This window comes from Psammomys obesus, unplaced genomic scaffold, assembly GCF_907164565.1.
Source record: "Psammomys obesus unplaced genomic scaffold, mPsaObe1.curated_primary_1811, whole genome shotgun sequence".
NCBI lineage: Eukaryota > Metazoa > Chordata > Mammalia > Rodentia > Muridae > Psammomys > Psammomys obesus.
The window spans coordinates 30,529,009-30,554,108 of record NW_026587216.1 but is presented as its reverse complement, the minus strand read 5'-3'; the positions used below and the strand labels follow the sequence as shown (position 1 = coordinate 30,554,108).

At 38.0% G+C, this 25,100-nt stretch overlaps 1 protein-coding gene across 3 annotated transcripts in view; it reads right to left on the bottom strand.

Annotated features, from left to right (window-relative positions):
* The window catches only part of Sntg1 (syntrophin gamma 1), a 624,894-nt gene that overhangs the window by 61,139 nt on the left and 538,655 nt on the right, over positions 1–25,100 (bottom strand). For all 3 annotated transcript variants that reach the window (XM_055603535.1, XM_055603536.1, XM_055603537.1), the window contains 2 exons: positions 15,147–15,263; positions 13,159–13,230 (listed from right to left, as the gene is read on the bottom strand). In XM_055603535.1, coding sequence (XP_055459510.1) covers positions 13,159–13,230; positions 15,147–15,263 — 189 coding nt within the window. The remainder of the gene's footprint in view (positions 1–13,158; positions 13,231–15,146; positions 15,264–25,100) is intronic.

The window sequence follows — 25,100 nt, the reverse complement described above, 5'->3', positions numbered from 1 at the left end:
TATATATATATGTATATATATATATATGTATATATATAGTATGTGTGAAACAATAAGTGTCAAAAAAAGTCATGAATTTGAGAGACAGCAGGAGAGAACACGCCAGGAGTTAGATGGGAATAAGAAGTGGTAAGATAATATGTAAACGCAGTACTCATGTGTGACATTCTAAAAAAAAAAAAAAAAAAAAAAAAAAAAAGAATCAAGGAGCTTACATTTTAAATAAAGAGGTAGATGTTTACCCTAACTTAAATACAACCTAATGTGTAGGTTTACTGAAGCATCTGCCAATTTGTTCATTTTTTTTTTCAGTATTTAGAGATCATTTGAGGCAATAAATAAGAAAATAAGCAACAAGCAAGGAAAGCATAACAAAGGAATGAAAGTTTTAGAGACTTGAACCTGTTATATGAAACAGTCAAGTACTATAAAATATACAGGTACAATATATTCTATTTTTTATTTTTTAATTAATTTATTACAATTTATTCACTTTGTATTCCAGCTTCCTTGTCCTCTCCCAATCACCCCTCCCCTCTTCTTCTCCTCCCATGTCCCTCCCCGAGTCCACTGATAGGGGAGGTCCTCCTAGCCTTCCCTCTGACCCTAACCTATCAAGCCACATCAGGACTGGCTGCATTGTCTTCCTCTGTGTCCTGGTAAGGCTGCTCCCCACTCAGAGGGAGGTGATCAGAGAGCCAGCCACTGAGTTTATGTCAGAGACAGCCCCTGTTCACCTTACTAGGGAACCAACCTGGAGACTGAGCGGCCATGGGCTACATCTGTGCAGGGGTTCTAGGCTATCTTCATGCATGGACCTTGTTTGGAGTATGTCTCAGAAAAGACCCCTGGGCTCAGAATTTTTGGTTCTATTGCTCTCCTTGTAGAGCTCCTGTTCCCTCCAGGTCTTCCTATCTCCTTCTTTCATAAGATTCCCTGCACTCTGCCCAAAGTTTGCCTATGAGTTTTAGAAGCTGCTTCGATATGCTGCTGGGTAGAGGCTTTCAGAGGCCTTCTGTGGCAGGCTCCTGTCCTGTTTCCTGTTTTCTTTTCTTCTGATATCTATCCCTTTTGCTTTTCTGAATAAGGATTGATCATCTTATCCAAGATCCTCCTTTTTGCATAGCTTCCGTAGGTGTACATATTTTAGTGTGTTTATCCTATATTATATGTCTAATATCCATTTATAAGTGAGTATATACCAAGTGTGTCTTTCTGCTTCTGGGATTCCTCACTCAGGATGATCTTTTCTAGGTCCCACCGTTTGCCTGCAAATTTCATGATCTATTTTTAAAATGTAGTTAACACGAGCAGATTTTTCTCATCATCAGAGTTGGAATTAATTGTCTAACTCCCCCAAGACTTCTCTTTCAGAGGAGTCTAAATGTCATCATGTCAAGTTACTAGAGGTTAGTGTATTAAATTATTATTTAAAATAGGATGAAGGTTATTTTTCATTGCTACCATGAGTAGCATGTAAAATGACCCCACCAAATGCCTGTTTTTTCCTTGATGACTTTGTCTTTATGACATTGATAATTATGTCTTTGATAAGTGACCCAGCACATAATGACTTAAGCTCCTTTACTGAAAGAATGTCCTTGGCTGTGCAGAAAATTGAAGCAAAGAAAATGAGAGTTTGTTAAAAATATCTACCTGATCAATGTGGGAATGTGCACTTCATATTCAGATGTAAAATATTTTACATGATATTTTTTTAAGTAGAAACATAATGGAGAGAATTTGAAATGAAATATTGTGTTGCTATAATTGAATTGTATTCTTGATTTTTTAATTTAATATGCTTTAGTCAGTTTTGTTATTTTTGATTAATATATAAAGGAATTTTCTGTAAGACTTTGCTAGAGAAAAACAGAAATGTTGCTGTCAAAATTATCATTGTTATAACTGAAAAAGCAAACAAGTAAGGATAATGAAACACTATGACTGATTGGTGGCAGAATTATTAAACGAGATGACTTTCATATTTGCCTAATGAGGTTAATCATTTTAAGTATTAGATCAAAGGCTCATCTATATATTTCAATTCTAATATTTTCTTTTAAGAACAATGATATCTTAATAGGAAATAGCTAAAGAGGATATAGTTTTATATATTAACAAATGTGCAGAAATTCTGTATTACTTGAAGATGTGAATGGGGACACCACAGGGTAAAAGCAATAAAATTTCTATGTAGAAATTTGATCTTGTTCTGAAAACAATCTCGCATTTTTAGAACATGTAAGACTAAAGAACAGAATTTCAATTCTTAGTGTTTAATGCCTGGAGTGTGAGTTTTATTCTCCGATGTTCTTAAGTTCATACCTTCATGATGACTGTCTCTTACAAAGAAGCTTGTTTGAGTTTTCTTTTAATTACTTTTTACAAGTGTTTTGACTGAAGATGTCAGAAGATTACATGGATCACCTGGAACTGGAGTTACAGGTGGATGCAGACCACATTGCAGTATTGGGAATCCAACTTGGAAAGTCCTTGAGAAGAACAGTCAGTGCTCTTAACTGCTGAGATATCTTTTAAAAATATCAGGAAGCAGTCATATTCTTTGCCAAAATATCACAAGAACAGTCTATGCCGTAAATGGGTTCTCAACCATTTACTAATAATCTTGCCCTCTGAAGCCTCTTGAGTCAGGCCTCTATACTACACATTGTCCTCAGCCCTACTACCCTAATGTTCCTAACAGAAAACCCAGTAAACCCCACTAAAAGTATCCAACTTCTTTTCTAGCTCAAACTCTAAAAATCTGCCATATCCCTCCAGACAGCAGTAGGGTCAGGCCTGTCACAGCAGTACCACACTCCTGAAACCAATACCTGTCTTAGTGTTCTCTTTCTGCGAAGAGACATCATGACCAAGTCAACTTTTTTAACAGAAATCACCTGATTGGGTGCTTGCTTACAATTTTAGAGGATTAGTCTGTGATCATCATGGTGGAAAGCAGATGGGCATAGTGCTGGAGCAATACCCAAAAGGTTTACTTCCTGATGTTCAGGAAGAGAGAGAGAGAGAGACTGGGCCTGGCCTGGGCTCTTGAAGTGTCAAAGCCCACCATAGGTACATGCCTCCCACCATGAGGACACAACACCTAATCCTTCCCAACAGTCCACCAGCTGGGAACCAAGCGCTCAAATCTAAGAAGCTGTTTTCATTCACACCACTATAAATGCCCAGGTAGTCCTCTGTCCAAAATAAACTAATTTCTTCACAAAAGGTTGGTAAATTCCTTTCAAGTCCATAACTTGTATTATATAGCACTTTTTAAAAAATCACTAGATTTATTGATCTTAATTTTCTGTATCATTTGTCTTTTAGTAAGATGGTTTTGTCTTCCACTTATTTGCAAGCATTCTTCCCAAAACAAAAATATGGGAGGAAGAAGAAAGAAAATGGAATTTAATTTTGTATTTTTATTGCATTTTTTGTTTGCAAATTACTGCCCTTTAGCGAATGACACTCCCACACACCATATTGGGGCTGTCTGGGAGTGTCAGTAGAGAGAAGAAGCTGTCATCAGAGGACCTTTTAGATGTATGAGTTAATGAGTCTCCTCGCTGGGTTCAGGGCTTGAGCTCAGGCCTCCTCAGTCTCTTTATTCTCATCTCTGTGCTGTAGTTCTGAGTTTTCTGTCACCAGGACACTGTACTTGTGGACCATTGTTTAACATGGGCTGATTAACAAAGGAAGATTAAAAGGGAGAGGGCTTTAAGAGACTATGACAAATGTGGCAGATAGAGGAACTGTCACCAGCAATTACCTATTAGCTTGAAGTGTGTGATCCTCATACATTCCTGTGAATTCCACTTTAAAGTCTCCCTCAGCAAAATAGAATCTTATAATAATGCCTAAAAACCACACTTCACAGCTCAATATGAAAAACAGAACAGCATAGTACTTTCATGTTCTGGTTTTTTTCTACTATGTGGATTGGTCAACAGTAACTTCAATAACATTTGCCCTTAAATCACTGAAGCACACAGTAAGTACAAGTCCTGAGACTCCCAACTGATCTAATTCTGTGACATAATATAAAGAGCCGTGAATGTTTCTTGAATTATTGCTTTAATGGTTCAGTGTTTCCACTGATGGTACTTACCACATTCAGTGCCTGTGGGAAGAAGGTATCAGCACTCGACACCTGGCTTCTACCTCTCAATGGTGTTCAAGTTAGCAGATGCACAATCAAGTTAATGGGATTGCAAAGGACAGGGTCACCACTGTCTTAAGAAACCCTGACAAGAGCAAGCAACATAGGAGGTGTAGGTGGGGTTCTTTTCCCCACTTTGCTGTTGTCTCTGCATGTGACCTCAAAACGAATCCAATACTGACAAGGTCTGCCTCTGAGCAACAATGGGGCTTGTGGCACTGGGACCCTTTTATTTCTTTTCTCTAACAAAGAGGATGTAAAGGATTATCAGTCAGGAAAAAAAAAGTCAAGAATTGCAAAGATGGCCAATGCCACCCCCCAGGAAGAATTGGAAATCCAATTGGGTGGTAGTGTTGCATGTCTTTAATCCCAGCATTCAGGAGGCAGAGGCAGGCTGATCTTCAAGTCTGGAGCCACCCTGTTCTACACAGGAAATTCCAGGACAACCAGGGCTTCACAGAAAAAATCCTGTCTCAGAATAGAAGGAAGAAAGACAGAAAGAAACTAAAGGAAATCCGTTCCCCTAACTTTAGCACTTTCTCAATAATCTGTTCTCTGAGTCAAAGGACAAAAGGACCAGCTAGTACAAATGCCTACCTATATCATAAAGGCACATCCAGATATTTAAGCATAAACTGTTTTCTTAAGAAAATTTGAATGGGGTTCTGCTGGAGGAAGTGCATTTACAGAATACTTCAGCAATGCTTACAGCTTAACATTACCAGCATGCACTGAATGTTGGGTACTGTAAGCACTCCGAGGAGGACCTTGAAGTGATGATAGTAAATATTCCAATAAAATGATGTGAATGCCAGAATTCTAGCCCCTGTCACCTGACATTTTTACACGGCATTGCTGGGTCACCAAGGTTTCTGTCTAATAGTTTTTGTCAAATCTGTACTAATCAAACATTAAGAATCAAAATAATATTTGGTATACGATGAAAATATGATGCCAATACACTAACAGAATAAAAATGAAGGTCTTCTAGAAATACAAGATAACCATAAATGTATTGCTAAGAGTTATCAGCTTATATAAAGTCCGTGGTTATTGTTGTGATTTGAATAAGAGGAGTCCATACAGGGTCATATGTTTGAAGAATTGGTGGGATTATTTGGGAAGAATTAGGAAATATGACTTTATTGGAGAAGTTGTGTCACTGGTGTTGGACTTTGAAGTTTCAAAGCACCCAAGCCATTCCCTATGTGCTCTGTGCCTCGTGCTTGTGGATCAAGATTTAACCTCTCAGCTGTTTCTGCTCCCATGCCTTTGCTCTGCCATCATGAACTCTAAGGCCATAAAACAAATTGAATGCTTCCCTTTACACATTGCCATGGCCATGTTGTTTTACCACAGCAATAGAAAAGTAACTAAGACAGCTGTTATTTAACAAACATAATGGCTTTCTAAATTTGTAAAGACTGTAAATTTAACATTATTCAAAGGTTTGCTAAATGTTTTTCTAAAATATTGTATTTAGTATCACAGAACAATTCCCCACATTTTTACACAACACACAAAGGGACACACAACACACATACAGAGTAAATTTTAGTCTGAAGGCTGGAAGACAGGATTGCTCATCAGCTGCATATTGTCTTCCTAATGAGGCAAGAAGACTAGGTCCTGTGGTTACCATACTCCATTCCTGAGAAATGACTACAGCTGGGATACAAAGTGAATAAACTGTAATTAATATAAATAAGGACTTTCTTTTGCTTTAGTAGATAAAGTTTTGGTAAACTTTCACTAGATATGAGATGAAGAATCAAGCATCAAAGGGGCTTGCAAGGCAGTACAAGTCAGTGGAACACAGTTTTTTGTTGTTGTTGTTTTTTGTTTTTTTAAAAAAACAGTTTAATTAAGATCTTGGGGCTTCAGGGATGTCTTGGAAAAACAGAATGAAGTGCTCCGCATAACAGATGGCAGATGTATGAAAGTCACTGTCCCAAGACACTGCATGCTATGAATGTTTATAAATCAAACATGTATTACATTACACAAATAAAAATGAAACCAATTGGTTTCCCATAGTGAGGGGAACAAGGACTATTTCTAACAGGAACTCAATGACTGGCTCTTTGGCCTCCCCACCCCCCCCCCCAAGGGAGGAGCAGTCCTGTTAGGCCACAGAAGAGAGCTTTGCAGCCAGTCCTGAAGATACCTGATAAAACAGGATCAGATAAATGGGGAGGAGGTCCCCCCATCAGTGGACTTGGCAAGGGGCACGGTGGAGATGAGGGAGGGAGGGAGGGACTGGGAGGGAATGAGGGATCGGGACACGGCTGGAATACAGAGTTAATAAAATGTAACTGATAAGAAAAAAAATAAAACCCCACTGAGAAAAAAAAATGAAACCTTGCTTCATTTTTCTGTTATGAGTAATAATTAGCTTACTGTGTTGTATACTGATAGTAGGCTGCTTCTGAAGTTGCCTTGGTTGTCATTGTCTATGGAATAGCTTTCCCAGTGATTAGTTCTCTTTTTCTTGCTTTGAGACAGGGTCATTCTATGTCGTTCAGGCTCTCCTGGAACTTCCTATAAAGCCCTAACTAATCCTCTATTCTGGACCTTTTTGCTTCAGGTTCTAGGTGCTGAGATGGCTGATGCAATGCATCATACCCCTGCTTGATGTATTCCTTTAGGCTGTCAATCCTCAGAATAAATGAGCGCGTAGAGCAGCCATGCTACCACTAAAATGTTGTGGCCTGAACAAGGTAATTACCAGGGAAACAGATGGGTATGGTCAGAGGGAAACAATTCTGAACCTTAGTATTTTAGGGACTTACGGCAATTCAACTACAAGGTTACATTTATAACTGAAAGCTGTATTTCAAGTGATTTAAACTGAAAAACAATTCACAAGCAATTCTTTCTTAGAAGACTGCCGTTTTATAAATAGCAGCTGATACAGATTTAGAATACTCAGAAGCATTTTTTTCAAGGAGATGCTATAGTAATAAGAAAGACATTTCCACAAAGCAATACTTTGAGAATTATTGTGCAATCCTTCCAACTAGTAGTATCTATTTTGTCTTCCAAATGCCGGTACTGGTGATTAAAAAAATAGTAGATTTGGCTTTTCAAACATGGGACAGAGAAATATATTTTATCTCTTCTTTCTCTGTGTCTTTAAGATATGAGTCTCTCATTGTTTATTTTAATTTTAAATACAAAGTGTTTTTCTCTGCACATCTCTTTTCTTATTCTTCACCTTTATTTTTCTCCCCCTCAGTTTTTGGGATAGATCTCAGAGTCTCTAGCATTATTTGCAAATACATGTATACCCAACACACGTACACACTTCACTACATATACCTTCTATTGAAAGAGAGAAGGGGGAAGAGAGAGATACATAGGGATAGACATGGAAAATGAGACAGATAAACACAGAAAAGGATAAAGACAGAAATAAAGATATATAGAGAGAAAAAGATAGAAATATGGAAAGAAATACACTTCAAGATGAGAAATCTATAAAGGAAAAGGTATATAGAGAGGTAGAAACAGAATACCCACCTACTTCACTGAAATGCAATCAAACAAATAAGACAAATATGTCTCTTCTGAAGCTTCCATCACCATCTACCCCTTCAAAATAACCATCTGCATATGCTTCTACTGTCTTTTGTTCTCATGAAAAAGACCCTATAGCCTGCCTCTGATTACTAACTCTATAGAAACAAGATGCTAGACAAGACACAGAGAACACCTCTATCCTAAAGACTCTGAAAAGAACAAATGTATAGATTACAAGCACGAGAAACATTTTAAAAGAATTATAACAGAAAATTTCCAAGAATGAAGCAAAGAGATGTAAGTCCAGATACAGAGGGCATTTAGAAAATAAAACAGATAAGGCCAGGAAAGAAATCACTAAATACACAAGACAAAGAAATTATATTCAAACTCACATTGAAGAATAACAAGAAAGAAACACACAATCACATAAACACAAGCCCACTAGAATTACATCAGATAACTCAACTGGCAGTTTTTAAATTAAATTTTTATTTTTATATTAATTACAGTTTATTCACTTCGTATCCCAGCTGTAGCTCCCTAGCTCATCCCCTCCCAATCCCACTGTCCCTCCCTCATCTCCTCCTATGCCCTTCTCCAAGTCCACGGATAGGGAAGGTCCTCCTCCCCTTCCATCTGACCCTAGCTTATCCTGTTTCATCAGAACCGAGTCATTGTCCTCTTCTGTAGCCTGGCAAGGCTGTTCTTCCATCAGGGGGAGGCAGTCAAAGAGCTAGCCACTGAGTTCATGTCAGAGACAGTCCCTGTTCCCATTTAAAAATAAAAAGGGACTATGAAACTGAAGGGTTCCCTAGTAAGGGGAACAAGGACTATTTCTGACATGAACTCAATGGCTGGATCTATGACTCTCCCACCCCCCAAGGGAGGAGCAACCTTGCTAGGCCAAAGAGGAGGACAGTGCAGCCAGTCCTGAAGATACCTGATACGCTAAGGTCAGATGGAAGGGGAGGAGGACCTCCCCTATCAGTGGACTTGGAAAGGAGCAGGGAGGAGATGAGGGAGAGAGGGTAGGATTGAGAGGGAATGAGGGAGGGAGCTACAGCTGGGATACAAAGTAAATGACCTGTGATTAATATAAAAAAATAAAAATTATAAAAAAATTAAAAAGGAAATAAAATTAAGGAAAAAGGTGAAAATACATAACCAAGCAAAGCCAATAAGTGAAATCAACCTCTTTAATGAAAAAAAGGAAAGAAAAGAAATTGACCAGAGAGTTCTCAAAAGAAGAACTATAAATAGCTAGTAAATATTTTTAAAATATTCAAGATCGTTAGCCACCAAAGAAATACAAATGAAAACTACCTTGAGTTTTTACCTCATACCAGATGGAATGGATATCACTGGGAGATCAAATCTGGAAAAAGTTTTGTGAAAAGGGAAACTTGTATCTACCACTGATGGGTGTGTAAACTGGCATGGCTCCTATCGAACCTGGCATTGAAGATTCTCCAAACTCTAGAAGAAAGTTCTACGCTGCCTAGCTATTCCACTGCTAGGGTCACACCCACACATAGGTTTTCATATCTCACTACAAAGCCATTTGAACACTCTTGTTCCTTACTAAAATATTTAAGATGACGATGTACTAAAAATAGCTTAGATGCCCACCAGTTGATGAATGAATACTAAATGCATATATACCCTGAGGTTTTCTTAAACTGTAGGGAAGTATTAAATAAAAATTTGCAAAGGACGGATGGCAGTGAAAAGTGTTACACCAACTGATGTGAGACAGGCTCATCAGTCAAATGCTGCAAATTCTCTATCCTGCATAAAACTAGTGGAAACACAGACCTGAATAGCTGTTACTAGAGACGAAGAAGCACAAGAAGGAAGGGAACAGAAATGTAAGCAACACCAGAGCTCAGAGAAGAGGTTGAGAAATCTTTAAAGCTTTGCTATAGCACAGCAGGATGAGTCCTGCATAAAAGAGTCTATGCAGCATTTCAAGAATCCTGATTTTTTTTTGAATTTTATTTTTTTCTTATCAGTTACATTTTATTAACTCCCAGCCGTGTCCCGATCCCTCATTCCCTCCCAGTCCCTCCCTCCCTCCCTCATCTCCACCGTGCCCCTTGCCAAGTCCACTGATCTTTTTTAATACAGTCTCACTACATGACCCTGAACGATCTAGAGCTTGCTATGTAGACAAAACTGGCTTCAAATCCACAAAGATTCATCTGCCTCTCTCTCCTGTGTGCTGTGACTAGAGATGCGTATGTGTGAGCACATCTAATATAGAATCCTGAAAGAGAATTTAAACTCTTCAACTCATATATTACTGTTGGATATACACAAAATACTCATAAATTAAAGATGGGAATACTTGTCTTTATTTGATAACTACACACATTTCACATACATTTTCACAGTGTACCCCAAGAAGATGTTTCTAAAAACCACAATGAAAAAAAAGTGTATCCTGATTCTGACTATTATGAATATAGCTGCTATGAATATGGTTGAACAAATGTCCTTGTTGCATACTTGAGCATATTAGATGTATGCCTAGGAGTGATATAGCTGGATCTTGAGATAACTCTATTCCTAATTGTCTGAGAAAGAGCCAGATTGATTTCCAAAGTGGTTGTACAAGTTTACATTCCCACCAGCACTGGAGTATGGTTCCCCTTTCTCCACATCCTCTCCAGCATGCAATATCATTTGAGTTTTGATTTTAGCTTTCTGAAAGGTGTAAGGTGAAATCTCAGAATAGTTTTGATTTACATTTCCCTCATGACTAGGATGTTGAGCATTTCTTTAAGTGTTTCTCTGCCATTCAGTGTTCCTCTGTTGAGAATTCTCTGTTTAGCACTGTACTCCATTTTTTAATTGGATTACTTGATTTGTTGCTGTTTAACTTCTTGAGTTCTTTATATATTTTGGATATTAACCTTCTGTCAGATATAGGGTTGGTGAAGATTCATTCCCAGTCAGTAGTCTGTCATTTTGTTCTGACAACACTGTCCTTTGCTTCACAGAAATGTTTCAGTTTCATGAGGTCCCAATTACTGATTGTTGATGTTAGACCCTGTGCTGTTGGTGTTCTCTTCAGGAAGTTGTCTACTGTGCCAATGAGCTCAAGGCTCTTCCCCACTTTTTCTTCTAACATGTTTAGTGTGTCTGGTGTTATGTTGAGGTCTTTGATCCACATGGACTTTAGAGTTATGCATGGTGATTAGTATGATTAGTATTTATATTTTTCTACATGTAGCTGAAACAACCCAGATGTCCCTCAATTGAGGAATGAATACAGAAATTGTGGTACATTTACACAATGGAATATTACTCAGCAATTAAAAACAAGGAAATCATGAAATTTGCAGGCAAATGGTTGGAACCAGAAAAGATCATCCTGAGTGAGGTATCACAGAAGCATAAAGGCACACATGATATATACTCACTTATAAGTGGATATTAGACATATAATATAGAATAATGATATTAAAATCTGTACAGTTAAAGAAGTTAAGAAAGAAGGAAGACCCTGGGTAAGATGCTTATTCTTCATTCAGAAAGGAAAATGGGACAGACATCAGAAGAAGGTAAAAACAAGGAACAAGACAAGAGCCTACCACAGAGGGCCTCTGAACGACTCTACCCAGTAGGGTATTAAAGCAGATGCTGAGACTCATAGGCAAACTTTAGGCAGAGTGTAGGGAATCTTATGCATTAAGAGGGAGAAAGAAAAACCTGGAAGGATCTCAAGCTCCACAAGAAGAGCAACAAAACCAAAAATTCTGGGCCCAGGGGTCTTTTCTGAGACTGATACTCCAAACAAGGACCATCCATGCAGATATCCTAAAACTGCTGCACAGAGGTAGCCCATGGCAGCTCAGTCTCCAAATGGGCTCCCTAGCTAGGGGAACAGGGCCTGTCTGTGACATGAACTCAGTGGCTGGCTTTCTGATCACCTCCCCCTGAATGGGGAGCATCCTTACCAGGCCACAGAGGAAAACTGTGAAAGACAACCCTGATGAGACCTGATAGTCTAGGTCAGATAGAAGGGGAGGAGGTCCTTCACTATCAGTGGACTGGGGAAGAGACATGGGAGATGAGGGAAAGAGAAGAAGTGGGATTGGGAAGGAGAGAGGGTAGGGCTACAGCTGGGCTACAAAATGAATAAATTGTAATAAATAAAAATTTATATTAAAAATGTAAAATTCTCAATGAAATTTAAAATATAAGACAAAAGACATGAATAATCATTTCTCTAAAGAAGAAAAATCCTGGCCAACAGACACATAGCATAATGATCAACATCACTAATCAGGGAAATTTACATCTAAACCACTTGGAGGTTATTACCTCCTACCATGTAGCATGGCTGTTTTCAAAAGGGGGAAAGACAATAGCTGTTACTCAGGGTTGGGAAAAACAAACACTTAATTCAGCTGTGTAGAGAATTAGATCAAAATACCCATTGCAAGCTATAGTATACATATTTCTATGAGATTTAGAAATGAAACAGTAATACAACCCAGCCAGCATTTCTGCTCTGGGCATATACCATAGGAAATCTAATCATTACTGGATGAAGACATTGATAGCCAGGATATGGAAGCTACGGTAGAGAGTGCTAAAAGACAAACTCACACACAAACTGCAGGACGCAAACAAAGTGGAATATTATTCAGCCCTAGCAGCCATCTATCATAACATGGATGAATGAAATGAGTTAGATCGAAGAATATACAAACATCTTTCATTTTGGGACCTAACAAAAAATAAAAATCAAAAGTTCAATTTAAGTATACAGGAATGAAGAGCAGGGGAACAGGTGTGGTGGTGGTGGTGGGGGGAGAACCAGGCAGATGTAGATCAGCGGCTACAAAGTGTCAGATATACAGGATGAGAAAATCTAGAAGAGCAATATAGAATCTCACCTGTTCTTGACTCAAAGGGGAAAACAACTAACATGTGAAAGGAAGACTGTGCAGGGTTACTTCTTGTTAGTATCCTTTCATTTTGTATAACATATTGACATGGTTCCCCACAGCGTCATGTTGTGGACATTAAATCTGTACATTATTTTTTTTTCAAAGAAAACATGCACTGATGTTTCTTTCAAATAACCCACTTTAGTTCTTACTATACTCTGTGTAAGCCATGTCCGTTTTTCAGAATTCCTGATGACTCAATGCTTGTGAGAGTTCTGTGTCACACAGAAATTAACTCACCTGTGATACACAGTGATTGTCAGGTTTCTAAGCAAAGCAAACAAGTGCTTTCTACATTTGATTTCATGTTTTTAATTTCAAAGACTTACTTTCTAAATATCTGTGCTTTTTTTTTACTCCCAGTACCCCTCCCTTATTTTTTTATTTTACTTTTTTTCTTCATCTTCTAATCATGAGTTAGTTGTTTTCATGAGCTGTTCATGAGCTCAGATCACCACTCCTCAGAAGACATTCCATAGAAATGATTGTCTTTACTGCACATACCTTGAGAACCTTGCACATGATCTCACACACAGAGAAGGTTTTCTCTGCTCGCGTCCAGTCCCAAGTGGTCACCTTTAAAAGACAGAAAATAACATATCATTTGTTCCAGTAAGGCTTTTGGCTTCAATCTCTTTCATCTGGAAAATGAGACTTTCACATAAGTGCTTCTTTAGTCTCTCCATCAATGAGGTAGTTCATCGGAAGTTCTTTTCATACCATGAAAGGGTTTATTAAAAAATTATCTGCATTTGGCTTCCTCTTTTCAGGAAAATTTGTGTTGTCTGTAGCAATTTCCATTTGTTAAAAATGTTTTATGTGTTTCAAATGATTTTGTGTGTTCTTTAAACACAGATATTAAGTATGCATGTACTAAATACATGTTTTTCTTAGTAAGATTCAGAGAGGAACATAAGGCATTAACTTTGGTTTCTATTATGAAAAATAAGTTATTGATATTTAAAAACCATTCTAGGATTGTTAAGATATTGTGAAGATGTCTACTCCACTGTGGAATGAGTTTCCTTACTTATTTCATCTCTCCAAGCAGAAGAAATTATTCAGTGTAGAAATATAACAAGATATACACACATTGTATTTTTTTCTTATTGGTTCTATGAATTTCGTGTAGGCATAAACATTAAAAATAGTAATGACACAGAGAACTCCCAGGTCCTTTATATTATTAAACTTGGCAGTGAGCAGCATGGCATTTCGTATTTATAGTCAATAAATATTTATTGGGTGTTACTTCTCTGTAGGTTACATGTTTCCAAAGCAAGGCTTTCAAGAAAATAGTTGTGCAGTCATATTTAGTGTACATAGGTACACAACAGAATATATTACAAAGTAATTAATTCCAGAAGAACTGCAGAGTATGGAAATCTTTACTGCTGTAGATGAGATCAAATATTCTCACAGACCAGTGTACTGAATGATTGTCTCTGGTCTGCTCTATTTTTTGACATGGCAGAACATTTATATGGTGGGCTATGATGCAAGGACATTTAGGTCAGCAGGGGCATGAGCTTCCATGCGGTATTAATGTCCCAATTCCTTTTCTTTTCTCTATCTCCTTACTGCCATAAGTAGCATCCTCTCCTGGTATGTACTCCAACCATGCTGCATATGCTGCTTTAAGCCTGGACAACAGGGTCACATAGTCATGTGACACTGTGAGACGAGATAAATATATATTTTTTTATTTAGTGGAATATCTATCTATATACTTTTTACTGCAAGAAAAGCTAATGTAGCCTCCAAAAATATATTTCTCCTTTCTCCAATAATAATATAAAAAATTGTGGGATTTGTACACTTCCTGTTGTTTTGTTGTGTTATAGTAGCTTGTTTTGAGACATGGACTCACTGTTTACACATGGCTAGCCTTGGACACCTGGTTTTCTTGCCTCAATCTCCCGAACTCAGAGACTGCAGGCTTGTGCCATCACAACTGCTCATCATTTTAAAGTTTTACCATCATAGAATTTGACTTAACATACCTACTCATTATCAACGGATTATTTTGAGTCAATGTAGATTTAAATACAAGTTGAAAACTTAATGCTGATAATGAAACACTCCAAATACAGACTAAGAACTCTCAAAGGGTCCACAAATACAAAAGGAATGGGATGTTCATAAACAAAGAATAAAAATTTAAATCTCTTAGCCTATCAATCATCATTTCTTTACTTTCTCATCCAATTTATTAGATATATATTTGGGAACATTTAGTAAAATCCTTTCCCACATCTTCATGGAATTTTTAACATTGTTATGATTTGCTCCATTTTCCAGGTTCTTCAGGAAAAACAGGATCTAATTTCTTCAAAGCTTTACATTTGGCAAAATATGTTAGACCGATATTAACTATTTCCTAAATGTCCTGTGCCTTATTTTCAAGATGCATTGATAATCAGGTGTCGTTCGGGGTTGTCGCTCTGCTATCAGCAGATCAGTGAGCTCAAACACTGGATACAAACACTTACTGGTGGTGACAGGAACCTGTAGAGACAGGAGCCCCTCAGGGCAAGAAACACAGGTGTATAAACCCTGTCTTGGAGGGATTCCTGCTCCCGGGCTTCACACCATCCCATGTAGACTATCTGTAAGGAAAGGCAGTGCTGTTAATGCCAAACTACGCTTTTTGTAGTCTATTACTATATTGTAGTCTGTTTGTGTGTCTTGTGCCGACATAATTTCATGCAAAATGATCTATTTGGCTTATGCCAAAGTCCACTAAACTAGCCTTCCGAGCAGGAGCGGTTATGAACTACTCAGAGGAATTTGTCTCTATAACATTGTCAAGTGTTGCCTTATTGTAGTAGGCATTGGCTACTTTCCCACTCACTCCCTTTTCCATTTTCTGCTCCTAAAAATATTTATATATAACAAACTACTAACTCAACTGTTGTTTTCCCAATTAGTTATGTTTATTATGCCTGAATATGCTCATAATACAAAACATGCAAGTGAGCAATGAAAACATTTCCTGCTAGTCTATACACAAGAATGAATTGCCTCATCATCTGGATTTCACAAGACTGGATGGTGAAGGTCCTCATTCTGAGCACTGACCTCAGGTGGTAAAGGATATGCTAGCATTTTTAAACTTTTATAAAAAGCTTGAGATTAATATTTTACATCAAGTTGCAGTGCCTGAGAATAGCTTTGGGTCTTGTTGACCAAGAGAGACCAGTTTCTTAAAGAAAATCATATGCTGTGGAAAGTTCGACATGTTCCACCATTTAACTGTTATGAGACTCAAACCTACAAAAACATGTTAAATGATACCGTTTTGAAATATGATTCAAAAGACATTTTATTGCTTCCATATGGGAAGACACTTCTTATCTCACGTGTTTTACTTTTTGTTTTCTGATTTTTCAGATACTGATTTCTCAGCCTTATTGTTTGCTATAATACCAATAAAATATAACACACATGACAAAGTTCAGCTGGACTTAGCATCCTTTACACCCTCCATGTAATGATGAGAGTAGCAGAGGCCTCAGCACAGCCATCGGGACATCCAGTCGCTAGTACCACACTCCCAGCTCATTGCAGAAGATGAGGTCCTTCTCATGTCCACCCTGGATTTCAGCTTGTTTGTGTAGAGCATACCACAATAACAGCTGAAAAGTAACTATATCAGAATCTCTACAAATATTTCCCATTTACACACAGGTGACATTTGCTTCCTATTGCATTATTTCTATTGTCCAATATAAATTGGATTGTCCATTATCTTAATTTACATTATAATCTGCTCCTTATATTTATAAAGTCTCTGATTTAACAACTTTAGAAATTGTGATTTATATATTCCCTCTAAACTATTGATGTATGTTTGGAAATTTAAACTGTAATAGAACTCTACATAAACTTGCCAGTGTTTAATGAAGCCATAACAAGATCTAGGCACAATAAGTTAATTTGTTTTATTTTTATATTATCAATTGTAATTAATAAAATTATATCAAACATTGAAAGTGGTAAAGTCACTCTCCTAATAAATATATTTAATTATGTATAAATTTATATACACAAATATATACATATATACTATATATATATATAATTGACCAGGAACATATATATTAATATATAGTCATATACATATCATGTATGTATTTATGTACATATATGAATATGAATATGTATATATGAAAAGCTTCTGTAAAGCAAAATACACTGTCAACAAAACAAAATGACAGCCTACAGACTAGAGAAAATCTTCACCGACCTTATATCCAACAGAGGGCTAATATCCAATATATATATAAATAACTCAAGAAATTATACTCCAACAAACCAAATAACCCAGTTTGAAAATGGGGTACAGAGCTAAACAGAGAATTCTCAGCAGAGGAATGCAGAATGGTACAGAAACACTTAAAGAAATGCTCAACATCATGAAAATGCAAATCAAAATGAGTCTGAGATTCCTTCACCCCTCAGAATGGCTTAGATCAAAACAGACATTTCAATAAATGGAATTGAACCAAAGGGCAGAAATAAGTCCACACACCTACTGACACCTGATTTTTGAGAAAGAAGCCAAAATCATACATTGGAGAAAAAAGCATGTTCAACAAATGGTGCTGGTCTAATTTGAGGTCTACATATAGAAGAATGCAAATAGGTCCATATTTATCACCCTGCACAAAACTCAAGCTCAAGTGGATCAAAGACCTCAACATTAAACCATATACACTAAATCAATTAGAAAAGAAAGTGGGGACAAGCCTTGAACTCATTGGCAGAGGAGACAACTTCCTGAACAGAACACCAACAGCTCACGTACTAAGATCAACAATGAAAAGCTTCTGTAAGGCAAAAGAAACTGTTAATTGAACAAAACAACAACCTACACACTGGGAAAGATCTTCACCAACCCTACATCCAACAGAGGACTAATATATAAAATATATAAAGAACTTATGAATTTCAATACCAAAAAGATAAACAAAACAAATAATCCTTAAGTTTTAAAATGGGGTGCATAGCTAAACACTGGTATCACTAGCTGAGAAACACTTAAAAAATGCTCAATGACTGTTTCTGACATGAACTCAGTGGCTGGTTCCTTAATCAACTCTACCTGAGGGGGGAGCAGCCTTACCAGGCCACAGAGGAAGACAATGCAGACCGTCCTGATGAGACTTGTTAGGCTATGTTCAGATGGAAGGGGAGGAGGCTGTCCCCTATCAATGGACTTGGAGAGGGGCATAGGAGTAGATGAGGGAGTAAGGGTAGGGTTGAGAGGGAATGAGGGAGGGGGCTACAGCTGGGATATAAAGTGAATAAATTGTCAATAATATAAAAATAAATTTTAATAAAAAAAAATAAATGCTCAATGTACTTAGCCATCAGGGAAATGACTGAGATTCCATCTTAGATGTGTCAAAATCGCTAGGATAAAAACCTCAAGTGACAGCACATGGTGTTGAAGGTGTGGAGAAAGGGGAACATCTCTCCATTTCTGGTAGGGGTACAAACTTGTAAAACCATTTTGGAAATCAATCCTAGCACTTTCTCAGAAAATTGGAAGTAGCTCTAACACAAGACCCAGCAATACCTCTCCTAGGCATATACCCAAAAGATATGCCACCATAACACAAGGTCACCTCTTCAATTGTGTCCATAACAGCTTTATTCATAATAGGCACAAACTGGAAACAACCTAGATGTTCTACAACCGAAGAATAAATAGAAAAAATGTGGTACATTTACACAATGGAATACTACTCAGCTATTAGAAACAAAGGCATCATGCAATTTGCCAGCAATTGGAGGGAACTAACTGGAAAATATTGTCTTGAGTGAGGTAACCCAGACCCAGAAAGACACACATTGTAGGTCCTCACTTAAAGTGTGTTGCCATTTTTTATATTAATCTTATCTATTTGACTTAGGTAAGATGATATCTCAAAGTAATTTAAAATATGCATTTCCCTGATGGCTAAGTATGTTGAAATTTCTATGAGGATGTCTCAAACGTCTGTGTTGTATTTAAGAACTGTTTAGTTCTGTGCTTTATTTTTAATTGAGTTAATTATTTCTTGACATTTTAAAAATTCTTTATATATTCTAGATAATAACTCTTATTAGATGTATAAGTGGTAATTTTTTTTCCATTCTGTAGGGTGCCACTTTGTCTGAATGATGGTTTTTATGGCCATGCAGAATCTTTTCAGCTTCTTGGAGTCTCATTTATTAGTTGCTATTCTTAGCTCCTGTGGTATTGGTGTCCTATTCAGAAAGCCTTTACTTATGCCAATGAGTCCAAGCCTATAAGCTCCCTTTCTTTTCTACCATGTTAAAGGTCATATTGAGGTCCTTAATTCATTTGCAGTTGAATATGGATAAGGGTGACAAATATGGATCTAATTTCATTCTTCTGCAAGCTGCCAAGTAGTTTGACTATTTTCTGAAGATGTCTTTTTTTCAGTGTGTACATTAAGCTTCTTCTTCTTCTTTTTTTTAATCAGGTGTGTGGAAGTATGTCTAAGTCTTTAATTCTGTATCTGTTTTTATTCCAATACTATGCTGTTTTGATTACTATTGGTCTGGAATAAAACTTGAAATCTAGGATGGTGAAATTCAGGATTGTTTTAGCTATCCTCCTTTGGTGTGTATCTGTGTGTTTGTGTGTGTATGTGGTTTCTGTGAAAAAATTTGTTGGAATTCTCATAGTGACTACATTGATTCTTGATATTATTTTTGGTAGGATGGATGTTTTCACAATAATGACAGTTATAATGGGAAAAATAATAGCACCACATGCCTACATTAAAAATAAAACTGGAGCTATCAAATATTTGTACCTTAATTAAGACACTTGAGAGCACTAAAAGAAGAAAAATTAATAGCAAAAAAAGAATCGATGGGTCGAAATAATCTAACTCAGGACTGAAATTAATGAAGAAACAAACTAAAAACTAATACAAATAGTCAACCAAACCAAGAGCTGTTTCCTTGAAAAAAATAAATCAAAAACAGTGATAAATGCTTAACCGAATTAACCATAAGTTTGAAAGAAAGTACTTAAATTTATAAAGTTAGAGATTAAAAAGGGAGACCTTACAACAGAGACTGGAGAAATTGAGAGTCAGAAGAGCAAACTGTTATCTTCATGAATGGTCCTTGGTTGGAATATCAGTCTCAGAAAAGGCCCCTGTGCCCAGATTTTTTTTTTTTTTTTTGATTGCTGTTGCTCTCCTTGTGGAGCTCCTGTCCCGTCCAGGTCTTTCTATTGCCACCTTCTTTCATATGATTCCCTGCACTCTGCCAAAAGTTTGGCTATGAGTCTCAACATCTGCTTTGATACCCTGCTGGGTAGAGTCTTTCAGAGTCCCTCTGTGGTAGGCTCCTGTCCTTTTCCATTTTCTCCCTCTTCCAGTGTCTATCCTCTTTGTCTTTCTGAATGAAGACTAAGCATCTTACCCAGGGTCCTCCTTTTTTGCTTAGCTTCTTTGGGTATGCAGATTTTAGTATGATTATCCTATATATACCACGTGTGTCTTTCTGCTTCTGAAATACCTCCTGCACAGATGTAGCCCATGGCAGCTCAGGCTCCAAGTGAGTTTCCTAGTAATGGGAGCAGGGTCTGTCTCTGACATGAACTCAATTCAATGGCTAGCTCTTCGATCACCTCCCCCTCAGGGAGTGGGAGCATTACCAGGTGAAAGAGGTAGCCAATGCAGCCAGTCCTGATGAGATCCGATAGGTTAGGGTGAGATGGAAGGGGAGGAGGACCTCCCCTGTCAGTGAACTGGGTAAGGGGCATAGGAGGAGAAAAGGAAGGTTGGGTGGGATTGAGAGGGAAGGAGGGAGAGAGAATAAATTGTAATAAATTTAAAATTTTAAATAATTAAATACTTTTTTAAAAGGGGAAACTGTAAAAAATCTGAATTTCTATATGAGTGAGTATATACCATGTGTGTCTTTCTGCTTCTGGGACAGCTCACTCAGGATGATTCTTTCTAGTTCCCACCATTTACCTGCAAATTTCATGATTTCCTTATTTTTCATTGCTGAGTAATACTCCATTGTGTAGATGTACCACAATTTTTGCATCCATTCTTCAGTTGAGGGGCATCTGGGCTGTTTCCAGCTTCTGGCTATTACAAATAAAGCTGCTACAAATATGGTTATATACTCACTCATATAGACATATAACATAGGATAAAGCTACTAAAAACTGTACATCTAAGAAACTAAGCAAGAGAGAGGACCCTGACTAAAACGCTCAATCCCTATCCTGAAAGGCAAAGAGGATGGACATCAGAAGAAGAAGAAAACAGGAAACAACCTAGGAAACTGCCACAGAGGGCCTCTGAAAGGCTCTGCCCTGCAGACTATCAAAGCAGACGCTGAGACTTATGGCCAACAGTTGGGCAGAGTGCATGGAATCTTATGTAAGAAGTGGGAAATAGTAAGAACTGGAGAGGATGGGAACTCACAAGGAGAGCAACAGAACCAGAAAATTTGAATGCAGGGAACTTTCCAAGAGCCTCATACTCCAACCAAGGACTATTCGTGGAGATAACCTAGAACCCCTGCACAGATGTAGCACATGACAGTTCAGTGTCCAAGTGGGTTATATAATAATGGGAACAGGGCCTGCCTCTGACATAATCTGATTGGCCTGCTCTTTGATCACCTCCCCCTGAGGGGGGAGCAGCCCTACCAGGCCACAGAAGATAACAATGCAGCCACTCCTGAGGTGATCTGATAGACTAAGATCAGAAGGAAAGAGAAAAGGACCTTCCCTATCAGTGGACTTGGGGAGGGGCATGCTTGAAGAAGGGGGAGGGAGGGTGGAATCAGGAGGGAAAGGGGGAGGGCCTTATGGGGGGATACAAAGTGGATAAAGTATAATTAATAATAAAATAAATAAATAAATATCAATTTCATGAAAACTGTAATAAACTGATTAATTTACTGGTGTATATAGCCAGTCAATATTATATCAATATAAAATAATTTAAAGACTCATAACATCTATCAAAATAAAAGCAGCATATAAAAGTCTCACAACAGTAAAATTACCAGAGCCAGATGTTTTAGTGCAGAATTTACCAGAACTTAAAAGAAAAAACAACTAATGTCAGTGCACCTCAAATTAATCTTCAGAACTAGAAACTGAAGAAAACTTTTGTAATTTTTTTAACAAAGTCATGCTTACCCTGACACCAAAACCAGATAAATACCCAATAAAAAAAGAAATTATGGACCAATATTTTTATGAAGATAGGTGCAAAAATCTTCAATAAAATACTTCTACACCAAATTTATATCATATCATTTCATATCATATCATATCATATCATATCATATCAATGAGGTTATTCATCACGACCAAGTTGCTTTAATTCAGAAATGCAGACATGCTTCAACCTATGTAAATCAATAAACATAATCCTCCCCACATAGAGACAAGGGAGGGGGCTGCAGTGGGGACACAAAGTGAATAAATTGTACTAAATAAATATATAAATAAAATTAAATTTAAAAAACCAAAAATCTAAATTTAATAAATGATTCAGTCTAGAAGAGAAATCCAATTGGAAGGCTGTTGGTCTTATACAGCATAACTAAGCCATGGCTGCACAGGCAGCACTTACGCCTGAAGCTCTAAGCAGCATGCCCCGCCCACTATGGCACTATGAAAACTAACCAACGGGTTGACGATTTCCAGTTCAGTCACAGCTTAATTTCTCCGTGCACTGCAATCAAGGACTATAGTGTCTTCAGCAATAGTGTTTTGCCATTTATTTCTGGTACACAACCAATAGGAGTTGCAATAGACTTTTTAGCTTTTGGGGTCTCAGAGGCTTCATTGCCCATAAGTCATAGGGAGATAACCCATCTCTGGCACTGGGCTTTTCACTCAATAACCTTAATTTCTCTGGGAATTTTCTTTCTACCCTTGTAGAAAACCAACCAACTTTTGGATTTAGACACTTGGCTTTTGTTTTAGCTTTTTTTTTTTTAATTATCACAAGCTAGTATGGTTACAAATACCATTGTAGGCACTTGTCTTCAGCCCAGTTGTGTAAATCAATGTTGGTGAAATGGCTACCTCTGTCTACACTGATTCTTCATAGACAACCCTGCATAACACTTAGTTGGATAAGATCTGTCAGGGTAGTTTCTCCTGTTGTTTCCTTGCACAGAAATTCTTGTAAGAAGCCTGCAGCAGCACACACACAAGTAAGGGATTATTTGCATTCCTTGGTGACAGGCATAGGCCCTATGAAGTCTACCTGCCAATTTCTCACAAGACAGGTTGATTTGTGTTGATTTATGTCCCATCAGAACATCCATTTGTCAAGGCTGTAATCAGGAAAAGACTTTACATGTTTTAATAGCATCAAAATATGAGAATATGCTCAAGTACACAAGGACATTTGTTCAACCATGTTTGTAGCAGCTTTATTCGTAATAGTCAGAACTTGGAAACAACCCAGATGTCCTTCAACAGAGGAATAGATAGAGAAACTATGGTACATTCACACAATGGAATACTACTCAGCAATTAAAAACAAGGAAATCATGAAATTTGCAGGCAAATGGTGGGATCTAGAAAAGATCATCCTGAGTGAGGTATCCCAGAAGGAGAAAGACACACAAGTATACATTCACTTATAAGTGGATACTAGAACTATAAGATAGAAGAAACATACTGAAATCTGTACACCTAAAGAAGATAAACAAGATGTCCCTGGGTAAGATGATCAATCCTCACTTACAAAGACAAATGGGAAGTAGGAGAAAACAAGAAACAGGATAGGAGCCTACCATAGAGAGCCTCTGAAAGACTCTACCTAGCAGTGTATCAAAGCAGATACTAAGACTCATAACCAAACCTTGGGCAGAGTGCAGGGAATCATATGAAAGAAGGGGGATTTAGTAAGACCTGGACAGGACAGGAGCTCCACAAGGACCAAATATATCTGGGCACAGGATTCTTTTCTGAGACTGTATCTCCAACCAAGTACCATGCATGGATATAACCTAGAACCCCTGCTTAGATGTAGCCCATGGCAGCTCACTATCCAAGTGGGTACCCTAGTAAGGAGAACAGGGACTGTCTCTGACATGAACTCAGTGGCCTACTCTTTGATCACCTCCCTTTGAGGGGGTACAGCCTTACCAGACCACAGAGGAAGACAATGCAGCCAGTCCTGATGAAAACTGATAGATTAGGATCAGACAGAAGGGGAGGTGGTCCTCTCCTATTACTGGACTGAGGGATGGGTATGGGAGGAGAAGAGAGAGGGAGGGTAGGATTGGGAGGTTTCTAGGGAGGGGGCTACAGGGGGGAAAAATATGAGAATATTTCATAGGACTATTTTTCAATGTGTGTTGGCTCCCAGTGGTGGTTTCAACAAAAATGGCACTCACTGGCTCATAGGGTGTGGCACTATTTGAAAGTATTAGGACATGTGTGTAGTGAGTATTGGATAGCATACAATTATGCTATCTAAACATGTTTTTGTTTAATCCTAAGTGTGGGATATGGGATTGCTTCAGACTGTCTGCAGCAGAAAAATATTTGTCTACTGTGTGTGCTCTGGCAAGGGCATGATTCTACTAGCTGAAAATAGTTTAATTCTGAAGACTCTAGAGAGGGTATGAAAGGACCAGAAAACAAAGACAGGAAGTGGGGCTGTTTCTACTATTGGTTACTGCCCATGCTGCTGCTGTTGCTGGTGTGTCAAGTAGTTGAAAGAAAGAAACAAGAAGTTGGAGATATCCTGACAAGAAAAAGATCAGACTTGCCCAAAGGAACTCAATGCCCCTAATCAGCAGGAAGTAGTATAAAATGAACTCAATGTCCCCTATCCTCACTGACCTTTTGTCTCTCCTACCTGGTGTGGGGGTATTAGAAGGGATTGGAGTATATAAGTAATTGATATAAGAAACCCTAAAAGAGTTTTTTTAATTTTAATTTTAATTTTTATTAATTACACTTTACTCACTTTGTATCCCAGCTATAGCCCCCTCTCCCATCCCCTCTCAATCCCACCCTCCCTCCCTCTTTTTTTTCCTATGCCCCTCCCCAAGTCCAATAAAAGGGGAAGTCCTCCCCTTCCATCTGACCCTAGTCTATCAGGGCTTACCAGGACTGGCTGCATTGTCTTCCTCTGTGGCCTGGTAAGGCTGCTCTCCGTACAGGTGGAGCCAACCCATGAGTTCATGTCAGAGATGGTCCCTGTTCCTATTATTGGGAATCCTCTTGGACACTGAGCTGCCATGGGCTACTTCTGTGCAGGGGTTCTAAGTTATTTCCATGCATAGTACTTGTTTGGAATAACAGATATGCCTATACAAGTGGCCTTTTTGGAGTAGGTGTGACCTTGTTGGGTAAAGTGTGTGACTGCTGGTGGGCTTTGGAGTCTCTAGTGCTCAAGCCAGGCCCAGTATCTTTC